The sequence below is a fragment of the Acartia tonsa genome, chromosome 1, assembly GCF_053477335.1.
Source record: "Acartia tonsa isolate MP-2025a chromosome 1, ASM5347733v1, whole genome shotgun sequence".
Lineage (NCBI taxonomy): Eukaryota > Metazoa > Arthropoda > Copepoda > Calanoida > Acartiidae > Acartia > Acartia tonsa.
Genome location: NC_137260.1, coordinates 15,531,027 through 15,550,972, shown reverse-complemented (window position 1 = coordinate 15,550,972; position 19,946 = coordinate 15,531,027). Strand labels below are relative to the sequence as shown.

General features: G+C 33.9%; 1 protein-coding gene across 2 annotated transcripts in view; it reads right to left on the bottom strand.

Annotated features, from left to right (window-relative positions):
• Nucleotides 1-19,946, bottom strand: part of LOC145313681 (MAP kinase-interacting serine/threonine-protein kinase 1-like) — a 54,283-nt gene that overhangs the window by 23,895 nt on the left and 10,442 nt on the right. For both annotated transcript variants that reach the window (XM_080153223.1, XM_080153231.1), the window contains 2 exons: nucleotides 13,323-13,435; nucleotides 6,053-6,223 (listed from right to left, as the gene is read on the bottom strand). In XM_080153223.1, the coding sequence (XP_080009349.1) occupies nucleotides 6,053-6,223; nucleotides 13,323-13,435 (284 nt within the window). The remainder of the gene's footprint in view (nucleotides 1-6,052; nucleotides 6,224-13,322; nucleotides 13,436-19,946) is intronic.

Genomic DNA, 19,946 nt, shown 5'->3' with positions numbered 1-19,946 from the left:
ATCTCGTTTACCGCTTCCTCTATCTCTTCTGGTGTGTTTTCAAACCGATTTTCTGACACACCTTTAAAATGGTCACGAAACTCCTCTTTTGTTATCGTTGTGGCGTCTGTATTTCCTTTCCATCCACGTCTGCCTAGCTCTTTCATTAATTTGTACATCTTTCCTTGGTCTCCACGTCCTTCTGCCTGTACACATTCTGCTATCTTCTCCTCCCACCACTCTCTCTCATAGCGTCTTATTTCTCTTTTCATTTCTCTCCGGGCGTCCTTTAGGTTCTCCTTAGCTTCAGCTGTTTCTCTCTCTAAGTCTTCTCCTAAAGTTCTGGCTCTTTCATTTATTGCATTTCTTCGTGCAACTGCTCCGGAGATTCTACTTTTCATTCTCTGGAGCTCCTCTTCTTTACCGACCATCCATGGATTTTCTATTCTCTTCTCCTCCTCTCCACATACATCTTTAGCTGCTCTCGTTACAAGGTCAATTATTTCCTTGTAATTTGTTCTGTCTGGCATCTCCTCCTGTCTGTTTTCTCTTTCGTTTTCTTCAATCAATTCATCTATCCTCTGTCTGTACTGTTGGGCTATTTCTTGATCTTTCAATCTTTCCCATCTAATTTTTGGTACTCTGGCTCTCTTGTTTGTTGGCCAATGCCATTTCTTGACTAGTATCTGTAGTTTCTTTGGCTTGTGATCTGACAGTGTTAGTTCCCCTACAGTGTTTAATTTTCTTGCATACCTATGTCTTTCTTCTTTTCTCATAATAAAACCGTCCAATTCATACCATCTGCCTAGCATCCTGTTGAACCATGTGCCCCTGTTTTTGTGGTTGAAAAAACTGTTGACATAAGCCAAGTTGTTCTCATCACACCATCTGATGAATTCCCTTCCTCTCTCATTTGACTCCCTCAGTCCAAATTTACCTTTGGTTCCTTCAATTTCCTCTCCACCTCCGACATGTGCATTGAAGTCTCCGCCTCCTATGAATATCTCCTTGCCTGCCCATTTTTTGTGTTGTTCTAGCTTATTAAACTCCACTTCTATTTCTTCTTCATTGTTTCCCCTGTATACTGGTATGTAGCTTGCTGTTAATGAAAGGCCTCTTGTCTTGACTGAAACATGTCTGTTACTTAACATCTTGGGTTGTCCTTTCTGGCACCACCCTTCTAGTAGGTCGCCCCTTAAGAGTATCCCTGCTTTCTCCGAAAAAATAATAGCTGTCAGATCTCTGCCTTCTCCTATCCATGCCACTCCTTCTTTTTCTGCTCTGACTTCACTAAGTAACACTGCGTCCCATCCTTCCTTCTTAGCTTTTTCCGCCACTGTCTTAGCTTTTCTTTTGTTGAATGTCCCTAGAGACATCCTCTGCACATTCCATGTTATGATGTTGTATTTTGTGCTGTTGTTGTTGTTGGTTTCTCTCCTCTTTTCCTTTCTTTTCTCCTTTCTCCTTTCTCTCCGTTGTGCTTTCCCTTCCTCCGTTTTGTTTCTCCCCGGTCCTGGGTTTGGGTGAATAGTTTGAAGTCTAAATTTCACCCATTGTCCTATGCTTCTCTCATCTCCGACACCTCCCAAATGATAGCCCTGCAAGGGCCTTCGCCAATATGTTTTTATAGAGAGAGGTGTTGTGGCTGGTAACACCCCCCTCTGCTGCCTAAAAAAGCGCCTTGGTTCGTCCTCCCTTGCGGGGCTCCTGCCGGGCTCGCTTCTTCGGCCTCCTGGATTCTTTGCCGTCGGTCTCGTTTCCGGTTCCGCCGTTCCCGCTGGTCCTGCGGGGAAGGGATCCATTTGCACCAGCATGTCAATACACTCTTCTTTTGTTTACCTATTTCTTCATAATCAATTCAGAAAGCTCTTCATAATTGAGAGCACAGTTATTTTATATTTGAGATTTGTCAGTACGTCACTAAGGGGGGGGGGGGGGGGGTTAATGCAACCAATGTAATAAATAATAATCAATGTATAAATGGCACTTAGAATTCGAATTTCGATCTGAAATTTTGCATAAGTAATCCTTGGTAGGTCTATTTTCCCTAAATCGAACAAAAAGTTGGAAAAGTAACGGCTTTTGGCTGGCGGCTCAGACGTTTAGCCATTTTTTTTGTATTCTCAATGCAAATCCATCACGAAACCTATCTCCACATAATATTCTTTGCTGGTCCAAAACGTTTTCAAACGAATCTAGCCGGTAGTTGATGGTACTAGAAATTTTAAAAAAATGTTTTTTTTTGTATCATTTCACATGATTTAAAGCAAAAATATGTTTTAAAAAGTTGATTTCTACGTAATTTATGACAGATTTGCCCTAAAAATAGACACAAAAAAAAAGGCTAAACGGCTGAGCCTTTTTACTATTTTCTTTCTATTTTAGAACTATTATTGATAGATTGTGAATATTTACTTAACCCCAAATGACTTGAAGCCTTGCAACTGCTAATCTGTCTATAGTAATTTGAACACCCCTCAATATAAATTCAGGTTACTAAGATTATCTGTCTATAAATGTAGACTGGCATGGCAAGTTTTGATACAACTTTGATAAAAATATATTTTCATGGAGAGGACATTAGACTATACATCATACTGGTGCCCAAAGTTTTGATATAACTGGGTACATTTATGAAATCTTGATTGAAGGGTTCAAACTAACAAACTAACAATTAAATTAAGAGCTGGATCTTTAAATCATTTTAGTGGTGAGCCAGATCGGGGTGAGCCGAATTTTAGCTAATCACAGCGCGGCATTTCATAAAATGCTGTGCTCTCATTGGTGGAAAGTTGGCTCACCCCGATCTGGCTCACCACTAAAATGATTTAAAGAATCAGCTAAGGTGTCTATAACATTTTATTTACAATAATGCAGAAACATCTGTGAATGCAATGGAGTGCATTATTTACCTAATCTAAACAGATTTGTTTGTCTTACCCTATCCAATTTCTTACATACATTCAGGGATCTTTAGGGATAGGACAATCATTGATAAATTAATATACGTCCCCAATGATGATAAACTCATTCTTATGATTGCAATTATTGGTTCAAAAGTTAGGATAATTAAACCAGCCAATTAAAATTAAATATTAGTAACTGTCTTTGAGGCAACGAATAAGTATAAGGGTACCATTATAATTTACAGTCCAATGTCTTATCCCTCCCTGCATTGCATATATTAGAACTTTGAAGGAATTGTCATATGCATAGGTATGAATAATATTAATATCTTATAATTATTAAGTTTATTATATTGACAACAATGATTTTGTTAAAAATATTTGAAAGATTTTCATTTTCTAAATCTAAAACCATCTTATACTGAGTAAGTCAAAATTAAGCAAAAAGTACATAATTTTCTTTTAAAGAAAATAAAAATCATTTAATTTATCCTTTGAAGAAGCTTATAAAATGGAAAATAAAAACAAGAAATTTAAAATTGCCCAATCAGCAAAGATGAATTTTAATTTTTCTAGAAAACGGGTCACGTTGAAATAAATGAGATAGTTTTGGGAGAAATATTGAGCTCTAGATATTATTAAATGGGTAGATTTGAAATTCTTATTTAAAACTATGCTTCTCTAAACCTTGGACGTAGTTGTCCTTGTGCCCTATTAATAGCTGCTTTCACTCAAGCCTATCACTAGACTTCTAACCACCCCCCCCCCATTTTTAATTTTGAAAAAATAATACTTTATTTCTAGTCCCTGCGGGGCAGTATCCTTTCGAGGTTCTTCCTTTACCTACACCTTAAATAAGCATAATAATAATGCAATATGTGGGAAACCGACTAAAAAAGAATTGATAGTAAAATTAGCATAGAAAGAAATGATTGTATTTGCAAAATAAGGGATTTGAGAAAATTGTCACATGGTCTTGTCTTATGTAAGTAATGTAAACTTAGCTAACAAAATTCTTAAAACCAAACGTTCTACATAATTACACAGCTGGTTTTAACAAACTTTAGACGTTCCCAAAAGACGGACGATCGTCTAGACTTACCAAGATGCACTATTAAAAGGTAGTAAAAACGTTTGTATTTGCAGTAACTATACTTTTAAATCATATTTAATATCCGTTCTTGCAAATAAAACGAGATGTAACAAGTTATTGACTTTAATAACAATCACTAGGTCGTCGAATGAAAAAAAAATGCAGTGTGGGTAGAAAAATATAACCCATTAAAGAAAAAGTACACATATTCGCTTTTGCGTCGCAATACAAGATGTCAGGCCACTAAAAAAGCAAATAGTACACAGACACGCACATCTACACCAGGAATCTTAAGGTATAAGACAATAGCCAATAAATTAATGTATATCCCTAATGATGATACACAAAATTACCTCCTCTGTAGGTTGCAATACATGGTTGGAACATTTGGACAATCAACTTAATGGACCAACCAATCAAAATTCAAGGTAAGTCCCCAAACTTGTTAAGCCAACGTATAAAAAAACATTAGTATAAAACTTTGGGGACTAGTGTAATAAACAGCCTATGTTCCCTACCTCCATGCAAAACACACATTCACACATACAAAACTAACACACAGAAAATAACAAAAATTGCACATAAACACCACCTAAAAAGATTAATTTAAACAGAGATAAGAGTAAAAACTTAAACATGTACAGTTTTGAATTGTGCTAAGTCACTTGACTCAAAATCAAAAACAGCTTCCATCCACTAGATTGAAAATTTAAAACATATTTGACAAAGATTTAAAATATTTGAAAACAGGTATAAGGGAGCTTAATTTAGACCTTTAAATATCGCAATTTGTCGACATATTCAACCACTTATAAATATAACAAGGATGACAACATCCATAAGTAGCGAAGCACAAAAAAACGTCGATGGGAATACGTACAGGTAGATTTAAAAGGTTTTTACTAAAATCAAGAATAGATTTATTGGATAAAATAAACATGAAACCTTGTTTTATTTTGCATGATGACGATGGTCAAAGTAAATTATATTAAAGATGCTCATAACAATGGGAAAAATTATTTTGATACAGATATCCCATAAAAGTTTGAAAATTGCATCAAAATAAACAAAGATATGGGGAAATATGTAAAACATATAAAAATAGCCAAAAACCTGATAAAAGGCAGTCTGGCCGTCATGGTTGTTTTATTAAAACGACTAAAAATTTAATTTTTAAATCCTTAACTTAAAAAATTTGGAAAATCGGACCATATACACTGAAGATATGGAAAAAAGTGTTAAATATATAAAAATAGCCTAAAACCTGCTAAAAAGGCAGTCTGGCCGTCATGGTTATTTTGTTTAAAAGACGGGAAATTTAATTTTGATATCTATAACGGAAAAATTTTGAAAATCGGACTGTAAACACTGAAGATATGGAGAAAAATGTTAAATATATAAAAAAAACAGCCTAAAACCTGCTAAAAAGGCAGTCTGGCCGTCATGGTTGTTTTCTTTAAAGACGGGAAATTTAATTTTGATATCTATAACTGAAAAAATTTTGAAAATCACACCATAAACACTGAAGATATGGAGAAAAATGTGAAAAATATAAAAATAGCCTAAAACCTGCTGAAAAGGCAGTCTGGCCTTCATGGTTGTTCCTTTAAACGACGGGAAATTTAATTTTGATATCTGTAACTGAAAAAATTTTGAAAATCGGACCATAAACACTGAAGATATGGAGAAAAATGTGAAAAATATAAAAATAGCCTAAAACCTGCTAAAAATCGGTCCGAACGCCAATGATGTTTTATAGTCAATTGTGCTCCTTAATGATGGGAATGTTGTCAAAAAATTTCAGCATTCTATCTTTTATAGGAGCTGAGTAAATCCCATTTCCCCCATAGCGTTACGGACGGACGGACTGACTGACGGACGGACTGACTGACGGACGGACAAAGTGAATTATAGAGTAGCTTCGCTACTAAAAAGTAAAAAAATACTATTTTATAGGAAGCTAAATATGAATTTTAGCTTTCTAGGAAATTTCTAGATGTATACAACCTTTGCTTTTACCTTTTGTTCTATGGTATATACAAAAAAAAATTACAAAATGTATAACTGCTCTAACCTGACAATGATGGAAGGTGTCGATCTCCTTAAAAACCCTGGCCCTGCTGTGGCCTGGGATCTTGTCGATGACCTTGACGGCGTACTCGACCTCTGTGTAGATGTTGACACAGCTCTGTACGCTGGCGTAAGCGCCCTGACCCAACACCTCTCCGGTCAACCGGTACAGCTCCTAAAAGAATAGTCATTTTCATTTAGGTACTTTTTAGATAAGCAAGAATAAAGTGAAGAAGTAAGGTTTTTTTTGTCTATAGCTTACAATTTCACGATTTTCTAAACCAATTTAGTTCTTCATTATAGGGAACCTTCGGTTTGGTTTTAGGCTATTATTCTCCTCTTCCTTACCAATCAAATAAAGAGACCCTAGATACTAGAGGCCACTAATGTAGTAATAACAAATATTAAAATTCTTTAGGGATATTTAGTAAATATAACAACTCAACTTCTCAAGTAACAAGGATGACAACATCCATAAAAGCGAAGCACTGAAACGGTAGGACAAACGGACATTAACACTTGTATAATTTCAGAACTGAATAATCCTAATATAAATGTATAAGAGTCAAAGCAAAATTGTAAGTAAATTTGTTAAAAAACTGCTTGATACAGGATAATGTTTATGGACATACTTACATTTTTAGGACTTGATTATAGAGTTGCTTCGTTTATTACATTATACTTTGTTGTCCCAGGAATCAATATACCAAAAATCAGATCAATCCGATGATTAGATCACATAAAAATTTAATGTTAAAAAAGTAGAAAAATCAACATGTTTAAAATGGACGTACGGACATTTTGGTAATGATTATAGAGTTGCTACGCTTTATAAATCATACCTAACTGCTAAAGGAATCACCATGCAAAATTTGAAATCGATAGGACAATTCTAACATGCCTAAATTAACGAAAAAAGCTATCCGTTACAGACGGACGGACGTACGGAGTGACGGACGGACGTACGGACGGACCGACCCTAATTATAGAAAAGCTTCGCTTTTAATAAAAACTGGCCCTAAAACTTTTTTTTTTTAAGTGTACTCTTTAGGTCTATAGACATTTTTGCATAATTATAAGGAGAAAATGACAAATTCCGTGAATTAATACGGATAATTTACTTAAAACAGACAGCCGTACATACATATTCTATTGTTTTTTTTAGTAGGTCAAGTACAAAGTTAAAATAAATCAAAATAGTATCAAAGGTGGTGACTCGTCACACGACATACCAGCAATTTTATTTTGGGTGCTACTCTCTTAGTTTTAGAGATAATTGGATGAAATCTTTTGGGCTGGGTCACTAATTACCCCAACTATTGGTATCTTTCAAAAAAAAACGGCGGCGGGACCGCCGCTCCCGCCGCCACCAAAAAAAAAATTTTTTATTGCATTTCTCGCCGAATTAGGCAATTTGGAATCATTTGAGACCATGTTATTTTTTTCAAAAATTTTTCCCCTTTGAAGCAACCCTGCGGGGGGACTTGTCATTTTTTTCAAATTCTCGTTTATCAAGGTATATCTTAAATACAGTGCTACTCCTGTGCTTTTAAAGATATTGAAACAAAATCTTTTTAGGTTGGTAAGGAAAAAATATTTGAATTAAGAAAACGGTGGCGGGACCGCCGCTCCCGCCGTCCGCCGCCGTTTTCCGCCGCCACCAAAAAAAAATTTTTTATTGCATTTCTCGCCGAATTTCAAATTCTCGTTTATCAAGGTATATCTTAAATACAGTGATTTTAAAGATATTGAAACAAAATCTTTTTAGGTTGGTAAGTAAAAAATATTTGAATGTGGAAAACGGCGGCGGGACCGCCGCTCCCGCCGTCCGCCGCCGTTTTCCGCCGCCACCAAAAAAAATTTTTATTGCATTTCTCGCCGAATTAGGCAATTTGAAATCATTTGGGACCATGTTATTTTTTTCAAAAATTTTTCCCCTTACAAGCAACCCTGCGGGGGGACGGCGGGAGCGGCGGTCCCGCCGCCGTTTTCTTAATTCAAATATTTTTTACTTACCAACCTAAAAAGATTTTGTTTCAATATCTTTAAAATCACAGGAAAATTACTGTATTTAAATATACCTTTAATTAGGTGGAAGAGGAGTGCCTGCAAGCGGTCCACCTGCACAGCTTATTGAGGAACCAGAAGGCTACGTTGTAAAGGTCCTACCATAACAAACAGGCTCCTGGGGAAATAACCGACTGACTGCTCCTCCTGGCCCTCCAAGTTCGGGGGTTTGGCGAAGGACCAACTATCCTTCCCAGTGAAAACAACAACAGTTAATGAAACTTTGACAAGAAACAATGACAACAACGAACAAGCAGGATCCCAGGCAGGCTTTGGTCTTCAAGCTGATGACCGTATGACCATCCCTGATGAAAGCCTTTATGAGGAAGTCAGGAATGCGAGGAGAAGTCTACTTGGTCCTAAATCTACCATCATGATAAGTACATGGAATGTTCGCACCATGTGCGATTGCTCCAAAACTAACCAAATATTGAAAGAGATGTATAGCTTCAAACTCGATATCCTTGGATTGTGTGAAAGCAGACTTGTAGGTAGTGGAAGAGAAAGACTAGAGGATGGATCTATACTTTTATATTCTGGTCATGAAAAACACTCTATTAGAGGTGTTGGCATGATAATTAGCAAGAAATATGCTAATTGTATCTTGGAATGGAAACCAATCAATGATAGACTATTAAAAGTCAGATTTAACTCCAAATACTCTAAGTTAACTGTAATCCAGTGTTATGCACCAACAAATCAAGCAGAAGAGGAGGAAAAAGATAACTTCTATGAAGCCCTTCAATGTGAAGTTGACTTAGTCCCAAGACATGATGTACTCATGGTAAATGGTGACCTTAATGCAAAAGTTGGAGAAGATAATACTGGCAAAGAAGGGATTATGGGCAAACATGGACTTGGCGTTATAAATGACAATGGTCAGAGGTTTGTGGATCTTTGTTCAACCAATGACTTGGTTATAGGTGGCACAATATTTCCCCATAAGAAAATCCACAAACAAACCTGGATTTCCCCAGACTCAAACACCAAGAACCAGATAGATCACATAACTATTAACAGAAAGTGGAGAAGTTCACTACAAGATGTTAGAGTGTACAGAGGAGCTGATGTTAATAGCGACCACTATTTACTAACTGCTAAACTTAAATTAAAACTCAAAAATCCAGATAGAACTGATAAAAAACTAATTAGAAAGTATGATGTATCTAGGTTAAAAGATACTGAAGTTCTTAATCAGTTCAGAATAGCCCTACAAAATCGTTTTTCTGCTCTAGAAGAAGAAAACCTAGACAATGAAAATACTCCTGACGAAGGAGATGTTGTAGAATCCAAATGGAAACGGTTTAAATCTGCCTACCAGGAAACTGCGGAAGAAATCATTGGCTACAATAAAAACAAAACAAAACCATGGCTATCAAAAGAAACTTGGGATAAAATTGAAGATAGAAAAAAGATCAAATCTAAAATATTAACAGCAAATTCACATGAAACTGAGCAAGTTTTAAGACAAGAATACAAAGTTAGAGATAAACTTGTCAAAAGAAGTGCTAGAAAGGATAAACGTGACTATGTAGAAGACCTGGCTAACCAAGCAGAAGTAGCTGCTAGGAAAGGTAACTCAAGAGAACTCTACAAAATCACTAAATTGTTATCTGGTAAAAATTCTTCAAGATCAAGCACTCTCAAAAATAAACAGGGCGAGATGCTTACAACAGAGATTGAAAAAGCTAACAGATGGGTTGAACATTTTAAAGAGGTATTGAATAGACCTCTTCCAAATAATATTGCTAACCCAGAACCTGCCCAAAACGATCTAAATATTAGAGTTGATGTTCCAAGCCAATCTGAGGTAAGAAAAGCTATTGAAACCATGAAACCTAACAAGGCACCTGGTATTGATCAAATACAAGCAGAGATCCTCAAAGCTGACCTTGAAACCTCAACCAAGTATCTCACAGAAATGTTTGTAGCTATATGGGATAAAGAAGTGATCCCAGATGATTGGTGCAAGGGTGTAATCACTAAGTTGCCCAAAAAAGGAGACCTTAGCATCTGTGATAATTGGAGAGGGATAACTTTGCTACCACAGCCAAGCAAGGTCTTTTGTAAAGTTCTGCTTTCCAGAATAGATGAAGAAATTGACGAGATATTGAGAGAAGAACAGGCCGGTTTCAGAAAATTTAGGGGCTGTGCAGACCAAATTTTTGCATTAAGAAATATAATAGAACAAGCTACTGAATACCAGAAACCACTTTTCATAAATTTTGTGGACTTTAAGAAAGCATTTGACTCTATATGTCGAGATGCCATCTGGAACATACTAAGAAGCTATGGAATCCCTGAGAAAATAGTTAGATTAATCAAACTATTTTACACAAAATTTGAATGCTGTATAGATTTAAATACTGAACTTTCTGACTGGTTTGAAGTTAACACTGGTGTTAGACAAGGTTGTATAATTTCACCTATTTTATTCCTTATAACAATAGATTGGGTGATGAGACAAGCAAACAGAAATACTCAAGGATTAAAATGGATTGGAAACGATGACCTCCATGATCTTGACTTTGCTGACGACCTTGCCCTACTTGCTGAAAGTATTTTACAACTACAAGTAAAAACTGACAATCTTGCCTTGTTTGCAGAGAAAACTGGACTTCAAATTAACGTTGATAAGACAAAAACAATGTATATAGCTTCAGACAACATTGACCAAATTACCATTGACGACACTCCTGTGGAAAAAGTACAAAAATTTACATACTTAGGAAGTCTTATTCACCAAACAGAAGGAGCAAGTGCAGATATTAAAACGAGAATTGACAAGGCAAATGCGTCCTTTGCTATGCTAAAAACAATTTGGAAATCCAACAAATATAGTGAAAGAACAAAGTTAAGGATATATAATAGTAATGTCAAATCTGTCCTTTTATATGGTGCTGAATGCTGGAAGAACAACGTTGCTGATATGAAAAAGTTAGATGTTTTTCATAATAAGAGTCTTAGAAGAATATGCAAAATTTACTGGCCAGAGGTTATAACTAACAAAAATCTTTATAAAAGAACAAACAGTCAACCAGTTTCCACAGATATTAAACATAAGCGTTTGAGCTGGCTGGGACATGTGCTCAGAATGAATGGTAGTAGGATCCCAAAACAAACCCTTAGCTGGATGCCTGGAGGCAGCAGGAGGCGGGGAAGACCCAAGGGAACCTGGAAAAGGACCATGGAGAAGGAGCTGGAGGACGCCAACCTAGCCTGGGAGGATGTGGAGGAGACAGCCCAGTATCGGAGAGAATGGAAAAATCTTGTCAAAGCCTTATGTTCCCCAGAGGAATGAAGAGATGGTACAGTACAGGTACAAATATACCTTGATAAACGAGAATTTGAAAAAAATGACTAAGTCCCCCCGCAGGGTTGCTTGTAAGGGGAAAAATTTTTGAAAAAAATAACATGGTCTCAAATGATTCCAAATTGCCTAATTCAGCGAGAAATGCAATAAAAAAAAATTTTTTGGTGGCGGCGGAAAACGGCGGCGGACGGCGGGAGCGGCGGTCCCGCTACCGTTTTCTTAATTCAAATATTTTTTACTAACCAACCTAAAAAGATTTTGTTTCAATATCTTTAAAAGCACAGGAGTAGCACTGTACTTAAGATATACCTTGATAAACGAGAATTTGAAAAAAATGACTAAGTCGGTCTCAAATGATTCCAAATTGCCTAATTCGGCGAGAAATGCAATAAAAAAATTTTTTTTGGTGGCGGCGGAAAACGGCGGCGGGCGGCGGGAGCGGCGGTCCCGCCGCCGTTTTTTTTGAAAGATACCAATAGTTGGGGTAATTAGTGACCCAGCCCAAAAGATTTCATCCAATTATCTCTAAAACTAAGGGAGTAGCACCCAAAATAAAATTGCTGGTATGTCGTGTGACGAGTCACCACATTTTACCCCCCCCCCCTTTCAATTGTGTCTACTTTTATGTGAGATTATATAAATCGTATTATGTTAGTCACTATTTTTATATTTTCGTATCAACATTTTTAAAAGTACTTTGGAGCGGATTATTTACAGTTTTGTTATCGTTAACAAAAATAGATTGGCCTAATTTAGCAAGAAATTTCTTGAGAATTCAAAAAAAAATTCCTAACTAATGTAGATTTTCAATTTTGTTAACTAAATAAGTTATTCTTATTTTGTATAAAAATCAATAACGCTATTTCTTAAGAATTTCATCCTTGTTAAACCGTCAAAACTGTTTAAATTCTAGAAAGATGAAATGTTTGTCAAAACACCCACAAATCAAGAAGCTGTGTTTTAAAATACATATAAAGTTTCTTGGCATAAAAAAAAAACACCCAAAAACTTATTTTTTTTTACAAGGTTACATTATTTAAGCTAAATATTAATTGAAAACAAATAAATAAAATCGGATAGGTAGACACAAGATTGATGTCTAAAAGGTGAAATTTAGGCCTAGGTAAACATAAGTCCTATGTTTGTGTGTGTCTGCCTGTATGTTTATTTGGGTGAAAATAGGCCTAACAAGGCCTATCCTAGAAAAACGGGCGAAGGGGATAAAAAAATAGAAGGAAAATCATGAAAATCGGGATAAGTAAAAAAGTTTTTTTTGCTAAAAAAATACGCTATGGATACTTGTATTTTTATATTATAAATTATCTTAAATTGATCTATCCCTTAATCCTTGAGGAAAATACATTTAGATGCGCATCTTGAATAAAAAATGTCTGGTTTGAAAAAGAGAAATTCACAGTGCCTTTGTGATGGAAGTTTTAGAACTATGGACTTTTCAATTGATAATATTATTGGTTAAAAAGTATTTGGTTGTATGTCGGCCTGTGTGTTTGTAAGTTTTACTTAAGATTTCTAACCGGATAATATTGATGGTTGAATATTAAAGCAGTTGATCATAAGTCGGCCGGTCTGTCTGTAAGTGTTACTTAAGATTTCTAACTGGATAGTAATAATGGTTGAATATTAAAGAAGTCGGTTGTATTTCGGTCTGTCTGTATCAGGGTGGGCATACAAAAAAAAACACCCAAAAAAACCCACCCAGGTTTTTTTTAAAAAACCCAATAAAACCCCCCAAAAAACCCAGGGTTTTAATATTTTTTTTAAAGGGTTTTTACGGGTTGGGTTGGGCTGGGCTTTTTAAAAAAACCCTGGGTTTTTCCCCACCCTGGTCTGTATGTAAGTGTTACTAAAGATCTCTAACCGGCTGTCCTCTTACATGGAAGGTATTGGAAGCCAGAGAGGTGGAGCTGACAGTTTTCTTTTTCTTTTTCCTGCGAAGTTTGGCCTCCTCCTTCCTTGTTGCAATTGCTGCAGCTCGTTCTGATTCATCTACAATAATGGATTTATTATTACTTGGATCTTACACCAGATTATATAATAATCTATGTATTCTAATAAAATGAAACTTGTAGCGTGCTTTAATACCCCCCCCCCCCTTCACCCACTTGACCACACCTCCTTCAGAGATCTTAATAATAAAAGAATTAATATTGTAAAAAAAAAATTAAAATATGATATTTAACTAGGTATTGAAATTCTATACAGAAATAATATAAATTTTATATTAAAATCTACAAAATTCAATTTAAGAAAAGAGTAAAAGAAACATTTTAGTAGGTAAAATATCACACCCGTATAAGGTCTTAATTAAAATATAAAATATCTTTTTCTAATAATAAGGTCTTTTTATATTTTGATACATAGTCTAAAATAGTTGTACAATATCTTGCAATTTACAATATTATTATACGAAAAAAACATCATTTGTTATTCATAGAGCCCATTAATAAACGATGAAAATATTCCATTAAATACGCGAAAAATATCACGTCAACATAAAATGTTTACGGAAAAGAAAGATGGGGGGAGAAGATGGAAAGCAGTCGAAAAAAGGGCGGGAAAATTATCCAAAGTTGCGACGCAATTCTCTTCTTGGAAAGTCTTTGGCGGGAAGGGAGTGAAGGAGGGGTGTTAGTGGTACAACATGGTAGAAAAAATGCGGGAATAAAATAGGGAATGGGAGGAAGAGGCGTCAGCTGCGTACAAAACATGGACTCAGGGAGAAAGGTTTTACGAATTAATGGAATAGATTCAGAATTTTTCAATAACAATTATAGCAAAAAGTGTACTGAAATGTTTTTGAGAGAAATTAAGTTTTTTTTTAGTAAGTATTCCTTTATTTCTGATTAAAAAAAAAACAGTTAAAAAGGAAATAATTCATCCATGTGTATGTGAAATTCAAGGAAGACTTCCCCTGGTAACATCTACACAGAACCAACGAACGGAAGAAACGATTTTGGAGGGAAGAGAAGTTATTAAACGTGTGTGTGTGTGTTTTAGTATGAGGGGCCCTGTAGAGGTTATGATCATGGTAAGGTATATGTTTTAATAAAAATAACAGATTTAAATCAGCATAAGATTGGGAGTGTAAAGACTACAAAAAGTAAAAACATTTTATCTCAAAAGTAAAACCAACTTTTATATGCATTATGACATCCTATAATATAAAGTAGTTAGGCTTTTTGTCTGAAGTTAAAATATCTAGGATATGGTTGTCGCAAATTGGTTGAACTTTTCAGGGAGCTCTATAAATATCTCGTAGTGGTTTTAGTATATTTTCCTGACCTCCCCAACTCCACCCCTCAACAAGAATCAACAAGTTTTTTCTGTAACACTAACAAGTTACAAAGAATTACACCCCCCCCCCCCCTCTCACAAAAATTAAGGGGGGAAATATGGTTCTTTCTTAGATAATCAAGACCATTAACACACGCTAACATTTCCTAATTCAAATTTGTGAATATGTATCTCTGTTTATCCTTATTAACATAGATTTCAGACGTTGGAAGGGAGGAGTGGGGTGGAAGGGAATGGGGGATCTCTAGAGGCTTTCCTGTGCATAAACTACGCAAAATAATGGACGACCTTGGGGAGGGGTTGAAGTAGGATCATTCATCAGAAACCAAGGGGGGTTTTAGGGGGGGGGGGGGGGTAAAAGTAGGACAGTGCAGACAAAAATTGAAATAAAGTAATAATTGAAAAAATTTTATACCTAGTGGTTTTTATGAACTGAAAATACTATAGCATGTTTTGGCACGATATAACTTAGGTATTATCAAGCTGTATTTGTAAATCATATTTGTCTAAGGAAAACAATTTTTCTATTGCTGGAATGTCTCCCTAAATAGGCAAAATCTTAATCTAGTGGTTTAAAGAACATCTAAAGAATTATGAAACAGACAATGATGATATTATACTTAAGGAAATGGTTTCATAACAAGAATTAAAACATAACAAATGAATTTTGTTCTGCTTGAGAAAATTTTCTTAAAATTAATTATTAAAGCATGTCAATATCATTAATTACCATCCAAAATTCCCGTTTATTAAAATAAATAAAATGAGGCAGGGCAGATTTGTTAACTGAATACAAATGTAATGACAAAATCTCAGTCCCCTGATTTTTATCATATCCAAAATTGTAAGTTTAGATTAAAATCTTTAAAAAATCCGCAGAAATACTTAAAACAACTGAAAGAATGAAAAAAAGTCTGCAAATTGTATTTTCAATTAAGGTCAATGGCAAAGCCCCAAAAAGTGCACTATTTCAAATTCTAAGAAAATGTCGCTTGCACATAATTTATTAACAATAAAAAGCACAAAAAAGCAATTTATTTTGTGTTTCTTCAGTGTAAAAAAAAGAACAATTAAAATCCAACTACTAGAATGTAAAAATGACTTATAGATATACATATCACGCAGTTATAACAAGCTTATATTTAAAATTATAATAAGCAATTGGCAATACATAAATAACAATTTTTAGACCCCCAGCTTACACAGCACGTACGGACGTACGAACATATAGAGTAGCTGCGTTATGTCTCTCCGCACGAGGTGAAAGTTAGATTTCAATTTGTAGATAATCCCAAGATTTATAATGTGTTGTCTCGAGCTTTTACTTTAATGACATGATTACAGATTAAATAATGGCATCTTAATAATAAGTGGTTTCTTAGGTCATCAAAACATATATAGTAACCATAATATTCTAGCCTCAACTACCCTTAAACCTAGGTACTGTCATACGCTAAGAAACTCATTGCAGATGTAATGACAATCAAAAGGATAAACACCTGTTGGCTTCTATTATAATTTCAAGACATCTACTTTGAAATCAATCTTGACCTTAAATTCTTGTTCTAGTAGAAGATTTGATTTGATGATGTTTAAGAAATAGTAATTATCCAAGTAAATGTTAACATTCTTGTTAATGACAAAAGTCTTTGTAAGGGGCCTTTTAAATTGTCCATTAGATTACCACGTGGTCAAAAGAGGTTTTTAAGTGTTTATGTTTCTACAGTGTCACATAACATTTGCAAGTTGGGATTTAGAAAAGTTCTACTGTGACAAAGGGGAAGACATATGTTAAAACGCAATTTTAGAGCTTAAAACATTACAAAAATGGAAAGGTAGTAAATATTTGTCCACATTTTGATCAAATCTTTTCCAAGAACTAGCTTTTGGTTATGACCAAAAGCTTTAAAAAGGCCTTTGTATTTTTAATAACAGAAAAAATTGCATTCAAAAACATTTTAGGGAAATTAAAAATTAAAAATATTATAAGCAATCAAAATAAATTGTACTTTAAGGAACAGACCTATTATCTTGTTGTTAACCGGTCAAAGTTATAATTCTTATATAATTCCAACACGTTGAGATGACAAAACAAGTCTGAATAAGATAAAAGTCCAATACTTAAAAATGAAACTTTCCATTGTAATTTAGTTAATTTTGGTTGACAAAATACCTATTTCTTAAAGTATACCTGCAAAGATGAGCCATCAAAAAGATAAAATGTTTATAAAAACATAACTTTTAAAGAACTACAAAAAGAAAAATCTCTTTTCGTGGTTGACATACAAAATATTTTAAGTATTGGGATTTGGTTCGACTTATAAGGCTTCTTGCCGGTTACTATCTATCATGATAGCACACAAGAATATTTTACTATGTTAGCTAATCTTTATGAAGTAAAATTAAGAGCAGAACGACTTTAAGAAACCAACTTATTGTATCATTCTAATCTATTGTCTTGTTGATGCCATGTTAGATTTAAATAAACTTGCTTTAGACAACTTAATTGTCCATCACCTTTAACATGAATTTTTATTCCAGAGAATTTTAAGTTTTAAGGGGGGAGGAATTGAAAAAAATCCTGAGCAGGGGATCCCATGTAGAATATACACCCCTGTTATAATGTAAACTCAATGTTTTCTAAAAATATATTTGACGTTATTCTAAAACCAATCCTTCCTTGGGCTAATGGATAGGGAAATGGCAGGGAAAAACAGTTTTTCTACTCTTATTGCAATGAAACATAAAGTACAATAAAATATGAATAAATGAGAATGTTTTTACGGGTGCTTTATCCCTGCAAATATACAATGACGCAGTGTCTATGTAAAAATGTCATGCAACCTAAAGTAATTTCTGCAATTATACCAGAAACTGCAAATGCCAATAAAACGTAATATATAATGGTATTAGCCATTTATATTAATGGGACATTAGTGGCAATAAATATACAAACAAGCACAAATGAAACATTTTAAAGTCATTGCCTTTTATAATACAAGAATAAATTTTCATTGAAAGAAGGGACAAAGGGCTGTCTATTACACTAAACCCTTAAGTTTTATGATATCGTTTTTTATTCGTTTGCTTCACACCTTTGCCGGTTTTAACTGAATTTGATTGGTTGGTTATAAAATTGAGTGTCCAAATGTTTCAAATACTAATTGTAACCTTGAGAATGGGTTATTTTGTTTATCATCATCAAAGATGTCCATCAATTAATCGTCCATTGTCTTATCCCTTTAGATCCCTGGCTGTAATGGAGAATTTTTTATTAGACAAAATGAAAAAAATAAATAGTATTTCGAATAACACTACTGGTATAAAATGCAAAACAATAAAGAAATTAAGGATCATTTATTTCAATGCACTTTATCTAATTGAAAAGCAGCATAGAAATTCTAGGCCAAAACACTCCTATGCCTTGGGGCCCATGTAAGGAGATTCCCAAGTGGATTGGTTGCAATTAAAATCACAGTAAAGTTTTAGTAAACATTGTGCTGTTACCCTAAAATGGAATAATATGAAGAACCAAGTAAAATACATGAAGTGGGAAACTAGGCCTACGTTTTTAAGCAGCACAGCTACTACAAAACTTGCTAGTTCGTAAGTCCGACAAATTCAGTTCTGTATGTTACTATCGAAGATGTTAAGGGATAGGACAATGGACTATAAATTGATGTAACTCATTATTTACATCTTTGGTAAATTATTAATCCCTAATTAAGACTGAAAAAAGTCCAAAAAGACAACAAATGAAACTTAGTAACAATTTTACAGTAAAATGTTTCATCTCTCCCTGATTTTAACAGAAAGGTTCATTTTGCCAAAATACAATAATTAAGAGAAAATAAAAGGTTACTTTTTTACTTGACGAGTTTTGGACAAATTTGCCCTTGTTTTTTGGTTAGTAGGGGGCCTAGAAGGAAGACAATAAGGTATTGAAAACTCTTTTAAACCATAACTTGATTTCTTTTAGTGTGTAAAATAAATTAGAATTATAAAAATTAGGAAAAATTTCTTAAAATACGTATTTGAAAGAAAACATGGGGAACACAAAAAAATTAGCATTGAAAATAAATATTATCTATAATATATTCTCGTATTTGTATATGGAATACATAATGTTTATTTAAGATCTAGCCAGAAGATATTTTCTCTCTCAGTACGACACACATTATAGTGCCTTTTTTTTTTTTTTTTTTTTTTTATAAATAGTGCCTAGATATTAGACTTACAAATTATGGAACAAGCCAAAAAATCCATAGTTTAGGAATACAGTTAACAATAAATAAAATTTCAATATTAGGAGATACATAAATGCTCATGACTTTAAGGGCCTGTTTGCATGTTAATTTTTTGAAATTTAGTATCATAATAGTTATCCACCATCCAACGGTATTTAAAGACATAATGATTACAGTATAGCATTCATTTTATCTCTATTAGCTATTATAAAACTAACATAAACAAATTCTCTTGATTGTATAGAGGCATCGTAAAGTATTCATTTTATCTCTATTGGCAATGGTTATGCCTACTATTATCTTAAAGAAGGGATAAGGTTAACGAACTTTTTTTTGTTTCTTGACCTAGGCCATTCTTATTTTTGGAAACATACATACATTAGATACATTTACATATACATCTTAAATGCAATAGGCCTTATCTTCTATCATAAGAAAAGACGCAAGCAGCCAAAAAGTTTTGTTTAGATTCAAGCAACTACGTTAGATAGGTATTGTTTTCAATTGAAATTAAGCTAGGTTAGTGTGAAAAAAAGATAAAATGGACAACAAAAACAATAGAAAGCAGAAAGATCATTTTCTATTCTAAATCTTTTATTCAAATACAAAAGAATTTATCTTCTATAATAGCCTTGGTTTTGGCATGGGGCTTTGCAAATATACTTAACACAGCATTGAATATGCCAAAAGTAAGCTAAAATATGCGTATTTAAATTTATCTTTTTAGTCATAAATAATTATCTATATATTAAAAGTGTCATAATAAAATTAGAAAATATATTTATACAGATGTTATTTTAGTCGCATTAAAAAAGCTGCAACTTTTGTAAAAGTAATCAAAGGAAAAATCAATAAAAAAGTTTTTTTTATATCATTTGCATATCTAATTGTGTTAGAATGAATAAAATAGTATTTTTTCAACTACCTAAAGAAATATTAAGGCGATGATTTAAAGA